Here is a 16940-nt window from a genome sequence, read left to right on the forward strand (position 1 = left end):
ACTTCTGATGAATATTTTATAGTGATGTGATATTTGCGTCTCTTCAGATGAAAGGATGCTGCAGGGACCTGACGAGGGACTGAGCCCGACCTGAACCCTGACCCCCGACCTTCAGAGCCCTTAGCGCCGCCATCCCATCATGAACCTGCTGTGCCGCGGGCGCCTGAAGCTGCTGGTGGCGTCTCTCACGGCCGTCGTCCTGCTCACCTGGCTCTACCTGCTGGCCGGAAACCTGGAGAGTGAGTACGAGCACTCAGAGACACACACGCACACCCACTCGCACACACACACACACAGGAAACTCTGAGAGTCCTCACTGTATAATTTTCATGAATTTGAGAAGTGGTCTGTGGTCAGATGGAGTCACGGGGATCCAGCCAGTGACAACAGAAAGCATCAATTATGAAACCTTTTTTGCAACTCAGCTCATTTCAACCAATCAGCCATCAGCTTAATATTTTAAACATATGGAGCCGATTTTCTGTTCAGTTTGAGTTTTCACTCTGACATCCTGGAGAGCCACGAAGCTGCAGTCAGCACTTCTGTTTGGACCTCAACAGCCGAGGTCGCTTCAGAGAAACTCTGCCACACACTCACACACACTCTCACACACACGCTCACTCACTCACACTCTCTCACACACACACACACACACACACTCTCACACACACGCTCACTCACTCACACGCTCACTCACTCACACTCTCACACACACACACACACACACACACACACTCTCACACACACGCTCACTCACTCACACGCTCACTCACTCACACACACACACACACACTCACACACACTCACACACACTCACACACACACGCTCACTCACTCACACTCTCACACACACACACACACACACACACTCTCACACACACGCTCACTCACTCACACTCTCACACACACTCACACACACACACACTCTCACACACACACTCAGAGAGAGTTGGTCTTAAGCTTAGCAAAGTGAAACTTTTCCGTGACCGTCTGGTATGTCGCTGCAACTGCACTGCATTGTGGGATATTTATGCCCAGGATATAGCGCGCACTGCACATGCTGTGTCGGACACGGCATCGAGTTACACCAGCAGACAGCTCGTCATGTTTCCATCCACGTGTTTCTGAAACCTCAGCCGTCTGTTAGTGAACGTGTTTCTGAGTGTGTGACCACGTTGTGTTTTATTAACCGCTCAGTTAGTCCCGGCTGGTGGACATGTTGGCATGCAACAGGAGCCCCCGTCTGGACCCAAAGTCCTGACGTAACGGACTCTCACGCACGCACTCATACACTCACACAGGTTGTTGATCCTCTCTGACTCGAACTTGGATGACTGCTGTGTATTCATGACTGAGTACGAGACGGAGACATCTGTCTGTCTGTCGGTCTGTCGGTCTGTCTGTCTGTCTGACTGACTGACTGCAGATCAGATTTTAGTCACTCTGTTGTCTCAGGTCGGGTTTCCTGCGTGTGTCTCTTCCTGTCCTTCGCTCTGTGTCTCGTCCTTCGTCTCGATTGCAGATCCACCCTGCACATGTTCATGTTTGAACTGCTTTCACCTGGCAGCTGCTCTGCTGGTGTGCGAGTGTGTAAAGAAATGCTAAAGCGGCCGTAAGAATAAACCAGTGGAGGTCAGCATGAGGATGTGCGGTAGTTTGTTCCTGTGCGTTGGGTGCTTTCGTTCTCTCAGTACGTCCTGCAGGAGCTTCCTTCCCTCCTCGCTCGTCGCCGTCGCCTCCTTCTGCCTCAGATGTGAGGGCCTGAACATTCCCAGCATGCCTCAGTTCAGCTGTGGGCCAGCTGCTGCTCCAACAGGGTTAGAGAGGGGGGAGAAGAGGAGGAGGAGGAGGGGAGAAACAGGCTGGGAGTGAAGCAAGACAATAACGATAACATTTCACGGTCGCAAAATGGAGGCGATAAGTAAATGCAGAACACGTTCGTATGGGACTCGGCCGACACGATTATATGCATGAAAACATTTGTGAAAATGTGGGCACAGATGGGTTAATGCAAAGCATCAACGGCACCAGCTTCCCTCAAACACACGTGCACAACTCGAGCACTCGGTCAGTTCGTTTGCAGGAGTGACTCAGTAACAGACAAAGTTATTCAAATTTATTCAAAGCAAATGCATCTCTGCCAGCACTCAGGTTTTTACCGTTATTAAGTAACAGGCTGCTCCGCACCCCGCACTGAGGCATTGTGGGAATGTTCACACCCCAGGCTGTCGGGGAGGGAGGGATGGAGGAAGGTGGAGGGAGAGGAGGAGAAGAAGAAGTGCGATAAGACAATTTTCAAGTGTGAGACTCCGGAGGAACAAGTTGCTCATGTATTCCCTGTGTGTCTGTAGCACCAAATCGTGACCGCAGCGTGTGTGTGTGTGTGTGTGTGTGTGTGTGTGTGTGTGTGTGTGTGTGTGTGTCTGTAGCACCAAATCGTGACCGCAGCATGTGTGTGTGTGCCACAGCTACATGTGGGGACTCACCTACCTTATGGGGACAAAATGCAAGTCCCCATGGGGAAATGAATAACTTTTAGAGTGAAGACTTGGTTTAAGGTGAGGTTGAGTGTGTGTGTGTCTGAGTGTGTGTGTGTGTCTGAGTGTGTATATGTGTGTGTGTGATGTTTAGAGTGTGTGAGCAGTATCCTGTGTGTGGAGTAACAGCATCCGTCATCCTCCACAAACTCAGATCAGCAGTGAATGTTCGTGTTGACTCGTGTTGATGAAAACGTGTGCAGCTCTGAGGGTCTGATGCTTCATCCTTCCATCAGCTGATTGGTGTGAAGGCGTCAGCAGCAGTTTGTCTCTTTGATGAGATCCTGATGTTGTGATGCTGGTGAAGGTTCGCTGAAAGTCCTCCGTGTCCCTCCACAGATGGTCGCTCCCTCCTCCTGGCTCCCTGCCTGGCCGACACACCGGCGGCCCGAGTCCTAGAGCGAGCCGTGCTCGAGTCGCGGGTTCGAGAGGTGGAGGAGGAGAACCGGCAGATCCGGTTGCAGCTCAGCCAATCGCAAGGCACCGCCGCCCAGATGCCTGATGGTAACTATGGCAACCAGCAGTGGGGCGCCTCTGCGGACACGGGACCGGAGGATGGGGACAACACGGCGGAGGAGAAGAACAACCACACCGAGTGTCCCCGAGCGCCCACCGTTCAGAAGTGTGAGGTCAGGAAACACTTGTGACTTGTCCTTTAGCGCCATCATCAGGTCAAAACAGACAGACAGATAGATACTTTATTGATCTAGAGGGAAATTCAGTATTTGTCCATTGTCCATTTGTCTAACACTTCAGTTAAGACAAAAACTACTGACGTTCACATGAGCCGTGCTAACATGCTAACGTTGCTAATGGACGACGTTAGAAAAGCCAGACTGAGCCGAGTGAACGCTGATGAGGCGTGAAAATCAAAGGGAGGCTCGTGTGTGTGTGCTGCAGCTCACAGCAGAGTCCGCAGGAGCAGGAAGTTGGCAGGGACTCAGGTTCGAGGAGACACACAGAAAATGACGTGAACTCACACACATCTGAAATCTCACGTCACAGGGTGAAATGTGTGAACTAGAAAGCAGAGCTTCGGTTTTCACAAATAAGGTGTTAAACTCGTGTTTGCACGTTGTCACGACAATCTGCTAAAGAAGTGAAAAGGCAGAGAGTGGATCCACAGCGAGAAGGGCGGACGCTGTGAACCTGATCAAAGTCCTGTCGTCTGTCTTCTGTCCCCGCAGCTCATCCACGTAGCCTGCGTTTGCGCCGGACACAACGCCAGCAGAGACGTGGTCACGCTGGTCAAGTCCGTCCTCTTTCACCGGTGAGTGGAGAAAACCTTTCCTTGACTCTCTTTCTGTCCCTGAGTCTTTCTCATCTTTCCTTCCTTTGCTGCATGTGTGAGAAAGCCAAGAAAAGAATCAGTTTCAAATGAAATGACACATCATGCAAACCATAAAACAGTTTGTTCGGTGCAGTGACTAAATGTCCCATTTCTGACTGTCAGGACTGACATGTTGACTTGTGGGTCTTGTTGCTGTTTTCTGGATTTCTGCTGACCTCGTTCAGCTCTCCACCCGTGGATTTGTTGCTTGTTGCTTTTCATAGATGCTTTTAAAGATTTAAATGTCACGTTAGTCGTTTTTTTTTCCTATGTTTGACCTCAGCTTATGTGATGTGCTGCTGGATGTTGTTTTTAGCCGTATTTTAATCTCAGAAACGCTGAGCGCTCCCTCTCGTTGCTCGACCTTCGTCACACTTTCCTCTTTGTCGGTTGTTTTTGGCTCGATGGCGTCTGAAGTCCGATTCTGTCTCTGCTGTATGTCGGGTTTAAGATCAGGAGGCTCCTGACCTCGATGCTGACACACAAATCTTCCCACCCGTGTGTCATTGAAGGCAGCACGGTGCTCATTTAGAGGAGTGTGTTTTCATTGTTTGTCCGTGGAGGATTTTCATTTTAATCTGGATGACGTTAAGGACAAGTCAGCTTGTTGACTTTATATTTTTCAGTCCGTCTTTCATTACTGCCCAAGCACGTTGGTTCCTCCTGAAGATATGAACCAGTTGACATTGTTAGAAAAGCACAAGTAAAACCTTTCAGTCCTCCAGTGATGAGAAGAAAATCTAAAAAATAAAACATTTCAGGATGGCGGCTTGGCGTGGGAGGTGGGAGACCAAGAGGCCAACATGTTCATGTGCTTTTCTGCTGTTTGCCCTCCGGGCTGCGTTCAGACTCCACTCGGCTTAGCTTTTTAAACAAGTCATATTTTATGCTGCTGCTCTCATGGGGTCGGGGCGTTCAGGTGCTACCAGCAGAGGTGTTCAGGTGTTCAGCAGCTTAACGAACCTGCTGATCTTTTTGTCTCCCTTCCTCAGGAGAAACCCTCTTCACTTTCACTTCATCACAGACACAGTAGCCAATCGCATCCTGAGTTCTCTCTTTCAGTCCTGGATGGTCCCGTCTGTGCAAGTCAGCTTCTATGACGCAGACGAACTCAAGGTGAGAGGACGCCACGAGAACACACACACACACACACACACACACATACAGCCGTAAACAATACCACAAGTGCAATATTAAGGACTACTTTCTGGACTACCTCATACTTGCACACACTTGCACATGCATACTCATGCTGCTATATGCTAAAACCGGCTTCTTTATTTAAATGTTTAGTTTTATATTCTTTTTATATTCTATTTTTAATTAGCTTATATTTCTATTTTATTCAACTTTTTACCTCGTACTTTTATATTTTTATAGTCTACTTACTGCTCCCGGGACCTGAGTCCTAATTTTGTACCATAAACATGTGAATGTGAGCTGGTACGACAATAAAGTTCTTTGAATCCTTGAATCCTTGAAACACACAAACGTCTCGTGTCCTGCTCTGTGCTAAGACAAGGTGAGTCAAAGTCAAATGCACTCAAAATTTAACATATCAAAGGAAGATCTCTCAGCAGCGAGCTGCGAGCATGCAGTGACGAGTCGAATGTATTTATGGAGGTTCAACTGAGAGCATCAAAGAGCGAGAAACATCAGTACGAAGACGCATCACACATCCTCAAACAGGAGGTCACGGCTTGTCTTCACGTGCCTGTCAGATGTCACATTAACGGAGATCAGAGGACTGTTTTAAGCTGCCTGCGAGTTGACTTCAGGATGTGCTGCAGGGTCATCCTTCAGCTTAGCCTCCATTTACACTCACAGCTTCAGATTCAGGACAGGAGGAGGGAGGTCAAAGTGTCGCCAACCGACAGCCGTGTCTCATAATTCCCTGATTCAATACTCTGTCCACGCCTGCTGTTTTGGTACGCCTGGACAGAATATCAGAAACACACAACAGAGTGCAGGATGGCTCTGCTCCACTCTCAGTCGCAGGAAACTTCTGACTTGCAGCCTCACGAGCTGTCAGCACTTTTTCTCCCAAAGTCAAGTGATGCTTCAGCGCAAAAACAACAAATAATTTATTTTAGCGTGGAGTTGATGAATGTGCTCTCAGAGTGATGGAAATGTGAGGAGCGAGTGTGTGTCTGCAACCTGCAGCCCCCACCCTCCCATCGTCACATTCTCGTCCCTCAGCCTTTGTGTCGCACAATGAGGCCTTTGTGCCGTCAGACCTGCAGTCTCTCCTCAGTTTTCATTAACTCACATTAAACTGGAGGAAAACAGGCGAGTCTGTAAGCTGATTATATTTGCAGATGATGCACTTATGCAGATCCAATTACACTGAATCAAGAGAATTAATTAAAAGACACTATTTGCAGATTCAGAAAAAAAACACATTGAGCCTTTGCCAAAATATGCTGAATGTAGCTTTGTGTTAGCCCACGCACAGAAAACTGCTCACATACCCGTCAGTCAGCGCACTGAAGAAGGTTGGAACAGCCGCCTACAGATGTGATTTCTTCTCTGTCGTTTCAGTCCGAGGTGTCGTGGATACCCAACAAACATTACTCAGGTATTTACGGCTTGATGAAGCTGACGCTAACCAAAGCTCTGCCCTCAGACCTGTCCAAGGTCATCGTCCTGGACACGGACATCACCTTCGCTACCGACATCGCTGAGCTCTGGGGCATTTTCAGGAAGTTCACTGGTGAGACGATTTGAATTTTTGATTAAACAAATTCTGTCATGTGTGACCACAAACAAACTGATCCTCTTGCTTTCATTCTCAATCACACTGTAAGGATTTTTTAAATTAATAGCCGACGAGCAAAGACTGTGGTTCATTCTGTGTTGTGTTTATACCCTAGATATAAACACATATACACTAGATGGCACTGCTGTAATCCAGCTTCAGCCTGCTGACTCTTTCGCTCCATCGTAACAGCTCAGACTGGAAGAAGACATGGCGAAAACAAAGACCACAGGACTAAAAAACCAAAATATGGTCCCACTGATGATATTTTGCGTTGCAGCACATTGAATCGCAGCCTGCACTGCGAGACGAAGCGCCACTTGTCTAACATGGCGAAACAAATCCATCAGCTAGACTGTTAAACATGCGAGAAATGTAGTCTGATTCGTATTATAAACCGCACCTGTGCTAATCACTGATGCTGGTTGTTGTGCATGCAGATAAACAGGTCATAGGCCTGGTGGAGAACCAGAGTGACTGGTACCTGGGGAACCTGTGGAAGAACCACAAACCCTGGCCTGCGCTGGGACGAGGTTTCAACACAGGTAACAGCTGCCTCTCAGGACGGGTCCAAAAAGAGTCACCGCGTCACAGTCTGATTATGAAGTGAGCTGTGGTTTCTACAGATGAGCTCACGTCTGTGTGTCATTTCCTGCTCTGCCTTTCAGGCGTCATCCTTCTCTACCTGGAGCGACTACGACGAATCGGTTGGGAGCAAATGTGGCGGCTGACGGCGGAGAGGGAGCTCATGAGCATGCTCAGTACATCTCTGGCTGATCAGGTCAGGGACCCCAACACACTGAGAACACGTTTTTCTGTCATAAAAAGTGGACTGTTGGTGATGCAAACATTTAAACTTGTGAAAAGACAGAAATCTGGCCAGTAGTTGGTTAAAATAGCTCATGGCTGAGCCAGAGGCGAGTGGACTGCCAAGTCATATCTAAAGGTCGTCCTATTTACTGGAATGATTGTCCCCACAGGCATTAATCAAACCCTCAGGTGTTACCAGGGAAACAGAGTTTTAGGATTTGAAAAACCTTAAATGTGATTGCAAAATGCATGAAAATATGAATTATATGAATTAACGCTCTTCATTTTTTTCTCTTTGGTAAGTGACTGTGGTATAAAGAGCATAAAGCCCATCGAGGTGTCCATAATCAGGAACGAACAAACGAGGTGAAGGCCAGACCTGTCCTCATTATTCTGTACATAATGAATATTCTGTGCTTCAGCAGAGAAAGATAATAACAGCAGTTAAAACAAGGTTTTAAGTTTGACAAAACTCGAGGGCCACCAACGAGCTTTTCAGAGGGAGTGACTGCTTGCTTAGAGATTATTTTGTCAAACGAATGATTACCAAAGTCAAGATTTAAAATCCCTGCTCAGTAACTGTGAGGGATAAACACAAAAAACACTCCCACACAGAGGGCTTATAACCTCAGACAGTAGAGTGGCATTAGATATATGCATTTCAAATGGCAGAGCCCAAATCATAAATCTGCCTTACAGGGTTTTACAGCCTCCAACACGTCTTTCGTCATACACTGGAGCTTAAGCCACTTAAGAACTGCCCCAAAAACCTCAGTAAGATCCATCAAGGAGCTTAGGCCTGTTAGTTTGTCCATAACTGTCAAAATTCTGCCTTAAATCAGAAAACATTTGAGTGAAGAAGTACGAATCTGATCAGATTCAGGGTTTGGACAGGTTTTAATACTCAGTGCAGAGAACACTTTTAGGTTGGTACCATAAGAGCTGTGTGGGCCAGAACCCGTCCACGTGTCAAGACTCCAGTTAAGGTGGAATGTCCATCATCATGTACAGGATGAAACCATGAATTGTCTTTGATCAGGGCCGCATCGTTCCACTTCAGTCAGTCTATTTATACTCATAGATCCAGTATTTATGGATTGTTTGTTGAACTTCACCAGCTAGATTGTATTTTAAATGACAAAACGTGGCCTGTGCACGGGGAGCCCGCGGTTGTAGACAAAACTACAGACTGTAAAATCAAAGCTCAGGTTGCCAGGGGAACCGGCAGAGAGAATGCCGAGCTGCCGTTCGCTCAGTCTTAATGCCACGATGACTCACGCTGACAGCAACACACGAGCCATCATGCAGGAGAGCGGCTGCATGTCAAGCTGTTTGTTGTCTCTGTCCACTGTGTGCAGGACATTTTCAATGCCTTCATAAAACAGAACCCGGTCCTGGTGCACCAGCTGCCCTGCTTCTGGAACGTTCAGCTGTCCGATCACACCCGCTCTGAGCAGTGCTACACCGAGGTGTCCGACCTCAAGGTACACACACACACACACACACACACACACACACACACACCAGTGTCTTAGTTGTAGTTGTAGTTGTATCTTTGGCTGATGTTTTTTCAGAGCTCAAACTATTATATTATTAAGACAGACACATTCCTGGTTCACTTTCAGATGAAGAAGGTGTTAAAACCAAACTGATCAAAAACATTTTATCCAAAAACAGCAACACATTTTTGTTTTTGTCATTTTGCTTTATTATTTACAACAAGCACAGCACAGTAAAGATGTCATTCTCCTTTGTATGTCTGCTTCTTCAAGATTAATCTCTTGTATGGCTGGAATCAGAAGTAAAAAGGGAAGCATATTCTCCTGAAATGTCAAGGAGGAAAAGCAGAAAATCTCCTAAAGTGGAGACACTGAAGTAATGAAGCAGAGCCTTTAAAACTGTACTAAAGCAAGTATACTGAGTCAGCTTCCTGTTGTGGTTTCAGGTGATCCACTGGAACTCACCGAAGAAGCTCCGTGTGAAGAACAAACACGTGGAGTTCTTCAGGAACCTCTACCTGACCTTCTTGGAGTACGATGGGAACCTGCTGAGGCGAGAACTGTTCGGCTGCCCGAGTCAGGCCAGTCCGGAGAGCGCCCAGGTAAGACGCACAAACACACAGGGTTCAGGCTGCAGTTCTACCTCATCATGCTGTTTCACACAGAGCCCGACCGAATAACCTGGTCTTTGATGTGATGAAGCTTGGGAACTGCTGTTCCTCAGAGCTCTGAACAGCGTCGTGTCCGTGTTCTCAGCTGCAGGCAGCTCTGGAGGAGCTGGACGAGGACGATCAGTGCTATGACTTCCGTCGGGAGCGACTCACGGTTCACCGAGTCCACCTCTACTTCCTGCAGTACGAGTACACGCCCACTGAGGACGACACCGATGTCACATTGGTGGCCCAGCTGTCCATGGACAGGTACCCATCCAACAGACATTAAACCAGCTCTGAAACCTTTCGCCAGAAACAAAAGTTTATATATTTTAAGCCATAATGCAAATCTTTGCTGCACAGTATTACTTGTTTTCAGGGTCCTTCTTCTAGCATGTTCATCATTTTGCATTTCAAACTCATTGCTTTCATCTGTAATTAAAATCAGATTTGGAAAATGTCAGCTTTGGCTCTGGAAACAATCAAATTGGAAAAGAAAGGAAATCATCATGTGAAAGTAATTGTAAGTTACTGCCCTCATTACCAGCTCCCTCAGTAACACCTGTGACTTATTGCCTGCAGGCTGCAGATGCTGGAGGCCATCTGTAAGCACTGGGAAGGTCCCATCAGCCTGGCGCTCTACATGTCTGATGCTGAGGCTCAGCAGTTCCTACGCTACGCTCAGGCCTCTGAGGTCCTCAAGAATCGCAAGAATGTTGGCTATCACATTGTCTACAAGGAGGGACAGTTTTACCCCGTCAACCTGGTGAGGAACGTGGCCCTGAAGAATGCCAACACCCCCTACGTGTTCCTGACTGACGTGGACTTCCTACCAATGTACGGTCTCTACGATTACCTCAGGTGAGACCAACCGTTTGGGTTTCAGTTCACAAAGAATATGGAGACAGTCGATGACTTTGAATTGTCATGGCAGGAGAATCACTGGAGTAAATAATTTCAAGCAAAAATAGTACAGAGTCATCAGCAAAAAGGACACAGTAAGTGCGTCCTCTGGTGAATATGTTAAATCCAATGATGGCCTTTTTTAGCTGCATCTCACCTGTGGCTCACCTGTCCAGATTTTCCCTCTGTGCAGAAAATCTGTGGTGCAGCTGGACATGGATCACACTAAGAAGGCTCTGGTGGTTCCAGCCTTCGAGACGCTTCGTTACCGACTTTCCTTCCCCAAATCCAAAGCTGAGCTGCTCTCCATGCTGGACATGGGGACTCTCTACACCTTCAGGTACCCGAACAGTTCACTTTTCATACTGGTGAATGAAGAGTGGAGAAAAACAAGTTGATTGGAGAATGTCTCTTCCTGCCCACCAGGTATCATGTGTGGCCCAAAGGTCACGCGCCGACCAACTATGCCAAATGGCGAACAGCCACCACACCTTATAAGGTAGAGTGGGAGCCGGACTTTGAGCCATATGTTGTGGTGAGACGAGACTGTCCAGAGTACGACCAGCGCTTCGTGGGCTTTGGATGGAACAAGGTGTCCCACATCATGGAGCTGGATGCACAGGTACGTCTGTGTCATGGTGGCTGGGGGTAGAGGAGCTGAGCTGCCCCTTTTCCAGTGAGATATACGGTGAAGTTCTGGACATTGGCTTGTACATTTCCAGCTGAGGGCAACAACTATGAAATCTGTTTTATTATGGACACAAAGCCCAAAAGTTGTCTTTAAAAGTCACGATGAGGAGAAAACTGTTTGCTCACCAGAACTCAAATTATTCTTTTTTTTTTTTTAAATGAGATGATGGTAGTTCACCCCAGACAGACTGTTTATTCATTTTTTCTTCTGAGGAGGTGAGAGATGTTAAACAATGATTTAGTAAATAAATTATTTACACAATGTTCCTGAAGGTATCATAATGGACCAAAACTCACTGAGATGAGAAAAGCTACATTCAGGTCCAGCATTTACGTGTTCTGTTGTTCCAACTGGTTTGTTTTTCCTTTTCTCAGGAGTACGACCTGATGGTCCTCCCCAATGCCTTCATGATCCACATGCCCCACGCCCCCAGCTTTGACATCTCCAAGTTCCGCTCCAGCTCCAGTTACCGCAACTGTCTGAACACCCTGAAGGACGAGTTCCACCAGGACCTGTCCAGGAAGTACGGCTCAGCTGCTCTCAAGTACCTCACGGCCCAGAGGAACATCTAAAATCCAGAACCGCTGAGAGCCATCGAGCACGTCAGCCTCTGAGCTCCTGACCGGTGAGCTCCTGAGAGGTCGGACGTGAACTGATGCAGCACCGCCAGCTGTGGAGAGCAAACTATGACGTCAAAGCTTTACGGCCCTGTTGAACGTTCTCGGGCTCCTGTGCATTAATTCTCCAGTCGACTCCACCTCAAGGAGGACGACGTGCAGAGACAGAAATCTGGACAGAGGATTTCCTAAAGGCAGGATTACTGTGCGATGGACGAGTGTGGATACTGACGGGACTAGCTTTAAGGCCAGGAAAGTACATTCTTACAATCTGTTCTGACAATCAGGGCTTTTTCCAGAAGATACATTACGACCCAGTTTGGATCCCTGGACACAACAGGACACGTGTAGTTTGGGGAAACATTTGAAGCTATGTTTGTACTTGTGAGGCCAGTCGAACTGGAGAAAGTTTTAAGCCTTATCACTTTCAATGGTATTTACTGAGATATTTAATATTTTCATTTCTTTTTTTTTTCCAGTGTAAATCAGAACCAATGAGAGCAAATGTTGGCATTTACTATGTTTTGATTACGGTTTTACATAAGATTTATTTTTCTTTCTATATTTGCTGACCTCTTTTAAAGAAAATCCATCATGTCCCAGTCGAATTATTTCAGATTTTCTGTGGGCTTCAGGGATGTGCTGCGTACGTGTGTGTGTGAGTGTGTGATCCAGCTGTCTTCAACACGCTTACTGATTGTCGTCATCCTCGCTTTGTCTTGGTCATACCTGCTTGCATGTGACGAGTTGCACTACGTGTTCGTCCTCACATGAGAAAACAGACATTTTCGTTTTTTACCCATCATTCATCCTTTTGAAAAGAGCAAAAATCTGTCAGTGATAGCAAAGGTATCGTTACCGACTGGGACCAACCCTGATACCTTACAGTGAGTACTTGATGAAGATATGAAGGTGCTGCACTCAGACGAAGGGCAGAAGCAGTTTTAGGTTCTAGTGTTTGTGCCGTTGCATTTATGACGTGTCTGATTCACTGGATTTATGTGCCATCTACTGTACCACCCTACAAACAACCTGTTTTTATAAAGACAAACTCAGATCAAATTGTTATTCAGAATCTTTTTGACATTACAGAAATTTAGCCTCCAAAGAAGATTATTATTATCACAAGTCATCACAAAAAAGGGGCAGTTTCAGGACTGCATCTGACTGTTTTCCAGAGTATTTAAAACGTGGGTTTTGTTTCACACTCTTGTCACCCTGAACTCTTGTGAGGGCTGGCTGCCAGCAGAGGGACCAATGATTGACTAAAACTTGGTAACTTTAGCTCACAAGTCAACAAAGTGAAACAACAAAGTGATCATATTTCATCTAAACTGACAAGTCTTCAAAATTGGAGCGAGTTTTGAAAATGTTTAGACTGCAGTTTCAACAAATTGGATTTGTGATCCAACACACCAAAGTTCACGAGAAGACAAGTCCATGACACAAAGGAGACGCTAGCCAGGAAGCTAACGGTAGCTGCAGTTCACAGCCCATTACGAGTTACTGTCTGACAAACAGTTTTAATTGGCCGTACACAAACAAGCTGTGAATGTACAACATGTACACAGATAACCAGTAGCACAACAACCAACGCACAGACGAGGAGGCTACCATTAACCGCACGCATAAAAACTAGAGGCCACCTGAATATCAAAGAGCAAATCTGTAGGAAAACGCGGAAAAGTTTTTATTTAATTGTATATTCAGTCTCTCCACAGGATGGTCATAATGTTAAGGCAGACTTTACATTTTTAGCTCCGGGAACAGCTCAGATGATAAACAGTGAGTCGGGGTGTGACGTTGTAGCCTCTTGAGGACTTTACTTTGGGATCATTCATCTCGTCATTGTGTTCAGAAACATCGCCGTTTGTCATCCTGATCTCGAGCTGCATTTGAACAAAAGGGCAAACTGAACAGAGCTGATTCAGAGCAGCGAGTGGCTGTTGGCTCAGGAGTGATGGTGTACGTGACGGACGTGGGCTCAGTTTGAGGAGTGAATGTGAACCGCGACCCCGGGCCCCCTCCACGCCGCCTCCATTGACTTGTTGTTGATTGTGGTAAATGCTAGTGCCTTTGCTGTATTGTGAAACTGGATATTGATTGTACTGTTGTCCCGACAGAGCCTGGGGATAGTCAGGCACTCTATTTATTATTGTTGACTCAAATCAATCATATTTTTCTATGTAAGTGCTTTAAATAAATTTGCCCTTTTTTAAATGACTTTGTCTGCTGTATTTTGTTTTTTGTGTGGAAAAATAAGCAGCGTTCTTCCAACATTTCTTCAGTTTGCACTGAATTAATGTCCTGTTGGATTACTGAAACCTTGAGGATTTTTCTTAAGTCTTACCCCTCAGGAACTGAAAGGATGCCCCAGACTCTGGTTTTAAGCCTGTGAAGCTTCCATGTGTGTAATTGGTCCAAAGAAAATTTCCAATCCAAACTAAATTATTTTGGATGAATACGCAGGTCCCCGGATAGTTCCTGTCCTGTTTAAATGCAAATTACAATAAATTAATTGGATACATAAATTCCCCTGCAGTGTGTTAGAAACTAACTGCTGCAGTCGGTTGGTGACCATTTAGAAACAGAAACAAGTAATCTTATCATTTGTTTTCTCTGTTTGCAAGTCCAGAAAAATCAGAAAATCTGCATTTAGCAACTATGGACAACAGAAGTTCGGCCAACTTAAAGTGAAGTCACAGCATGTCTGTCTTTACTGCAGCTGTACGCACATTCAAACATACAGACTGTGGAACACACAGTGCCAGTTCACAGCAGAAACACACCCGACTCCCCCCTCCAGGGCTGAACAGCTTTCAGTTATTAGTCAGCCTCTGTGCATGTAGGCCAACCAAGCCCAAAGAGCCAGTACACAGTGTGTACAGCGTGTACAATGTGTGTACAGAGTGTGTACAGCGTGTGTACAGAGTGTGTACAGAGTGTGTACAGCGTGTACAATGTGTGTACAGAGTGTGTACAGAGTGTGTACAGAGTGTGTACAGCGTGTACAATGTGTGTACAGAGTGTGTACAGAGTGTGTACAGAGTGTGTACAGCGTGTACATCGTGTACAATGCGTGTACAGAGTGTGTACAGAGTGTGTACAGAGTGTGTACAGAGTGTGTACAGAGTGTGTACAGCGTGTGTACAGAGTGTGTACAGCGTGTACAATGTGTGTACAGAGTGTGTACAGAGTGTGTACAGAGTGTGTACAGAGTGTGTACAGCGTGTACAATGTGTGTACAGAGTGTGTACAGAGTGTGTACAGAGTGTGTACAGCGTGTACAATGTGTGTACAGTGTGTACAGAGTGTACAGCGTGTACTCAGACTGAAGACTGAACTCTTCTGAACTCGACTTCTGAAACAAAATGGGAGCATGAAGTCATCAAAGTAATCAGGAAATCAACACAGGTGAGACTATTTTGTAATAGTCTAAAACTTAATTTAAAAAGAGTGTTCTAGGGTTCAGTTTTCTGTCCCAGAAACATGAATTATACTTTGAATTATACTGAATTATGCACACACACACAAATGCAGGCGAAACAATTTTCCATCAGCTGTTTCCTGTGTTTCCTGTTTCCTGACAGCCTGGAAACCGAATCATCTTCCGTCAATGTGTTTTTGAATAAAGTTCTTTTTTTTCTTTTACAAACAAACTGTGAAGTCAAGCATTTCCTCATCTTCAACATCTGCGAAATCAACGAGTTGTGATAATCATCTCCTGCAGCAGTGCTCACTCAGCGACGCTCAGAGATGAAGAAGGCAGAGGAAGCATCCTCAGTCTGCTGTCGTTACAGCGAGCATGAAGAGCTGCAGAGAAACTGCAGCACCACCATGGAGGATCATCAGCCAACCTGAAGGCTGCCTGTCTGTCTGTCTGCCTGCCTGCCTGTCTGTCTGTCAACATGAAGAAGCAGGATGCAGTTTCTTTACGACTACCTTCCAAAACGTTTCTTTAAAGTTCCTCTCTTTGACTGAACTTCGAGTTGAATTCCGGTCATTTTAAAAGACTGCTGTCTGAGTGTCCGACGGCACGGTTTGTTTTGGCCTGAATATTTAGCTGATTTTGTCAATGGGAATGAGGAAACATCTCACCTCTCTTGAGATTTCAGAGTGAGACTTGTGTTTCTGATTAAACCAAAATGATTTTACGTTTAAGCGAAACGTTGTCTCTGCGGGGATGTTTTCTGTCATGTTGTCAGACTCTCAGAGTAACTCAGCATGTGAGCGGCTCAAAACACTGTGATGGTCGGAGTTGCCCCAAAGGATATCATTGCAAGGTTAAAATGGTTGGAGGAAAACTGCTGGCTGTGCTTTTGTATAAAAAAGTCATTTCAGGATAAGAAGGTAAATCCATTTATAATTTCCTTTTAAAAGAATGAATGATTGATTGAACTGAAGCGTCAACTCACTGATAAATTACTTCTTTAGACTCAGCTGAACAGTTTGATTTTTTCATTGCGCGTAGACTTACAAAAGCCTTCCAGTAAGCTCTTAGTCGGAGATTAGAAAATGATCGAAAAGGTTTTTGTTACGATGAGCAGGAAGACTTTTGTACGTGGAAATAAAAGACAGCAGCTTCTCGTTGCATTCTGTTGTTTTTAATGGGACCAAAGACAGTTCATCTTCTTAATTTGGTTCGGCTGTTTTTGTTTTCATGAGACAAAGTTCTTATGGATTTTATTTTCAGAGCGGTCCTCTGATGTGCCTGTCACGGCGGCTTTCAAGCCAGAACATATTTAACAGATCAAACTGCAGACTTTGAGGAAGTCAGAAAGACGGTGGGCTCAAAATGTTTTTAAAAATAACTAAAACAGGCAAAGATGAGCAAAGACAGAAACACAAAAACAAAATTTTTCCCCTGTGGTTGAGACAGACGGAAATGAACTGTAGATGTGGAGACGATTTACGTGTCCTGTACAAAAGATCCACATATTGCTCCACCCGGACCTCCGCCTGCCTCTCCGGCGCTGAAATAAACCTCCCAGTCGGACCATAACAGCCCTCATTTCCTCCCTCCTGTCATAAAACTCTGCTCATACAGAAATACATGACTTCACCACAGCAGGACTCTTTCCTCTCTCGTCTTTTCCTTCTCTCTTGTTTTATGCTGTTTATATTTTGTGATGCTGCTTTCAA

General features: G+C 45.8%; 1 protein-coding gene across 5 annotated transcripts in view; it reads left to right on the forward strand.

The window, feature by feature from the left end:
* The window catches only part of large2 (LARGE xylosyl- and glucuronyltransferase 2), a 48671-nt gene extending 35813 nt beyond the window's left edge, over nucleotides 1-12858 (forward strand). For all 5 annotated transcript variants that reach the window (XM_046397792.1, XM_046397799.1, XM_046397775.1 and 2 more), the window contains 14 exons: nucleotides 48-239; nucleotides 2877-3166; nucleotides 3725-3807; nucleotides 4860-4983; nucleotides 6409-6580; nucleotides 7066-7170; nucleotides 7294-7406; nucleotides 8794-8919; nucleotides 9381-9536; nucleotides 9691-9854; nucleotides 10170-10448; nucleotides 10684-10830; nucleotides 10917-11112; nucleotides 11556-12858. In XM_046397792.1, the coding sequence (XP_046253748.1) occupies nucleotides 140-239; nucleotides 2877-3166; nucleotides 3725-3807; nucleotides 4860-4983; nucleotides 6409-6580; nucleotides 7066-7170; nucleotides 7294-7406; nucleotides 8794-8919; nucleotides 9381-9536; nucleotides 9691-9854; nucleotides 10170-10448; nucleotides 10684-10830; nucleotides 10917-11112; nucleotides 11556-11753 (2253 nt within the window). In that variant the 5' untranslated portion in view covers nucleotides 48-139 and the 3' untranslated portion in view covers nucleotides 11754-12858. The remainder of the gene's footprint in view (nucleotides 1-47; nucleotides 240-2876; nucleotides 3167-3724; nucleotides 3808-4859; nucleotides 4984-6408; nucleotides 6581-7065; nucleotides 7171-7293; nucleotides 7407-8793; nucleotides 8920-9380; nucleotides 9537-9690; nucleotides 9855-10169; nucleotides 10449-10683; nucleotides 10831-10916; nucleotides 11113-11555) is intronic.
* The last annotated feature ends 4082 nt before the right edge of the window (nucleotides 12859-16940 follow it).

The sequence above is a fragment of the Scatophagus argus genome, chromosome 1, assembly GCF_020382885.2.
Source record: "Scatophagus argus isolate fScaArg1 chromosome 1, fScaArg1.pri, whole genome shotgun sequence".
Lineage (NCBI taxonomy): Eukaryota > Metazoa > Chordata > Actinopteri > Scatophagidae > Scatophagus > Scatophagus argus.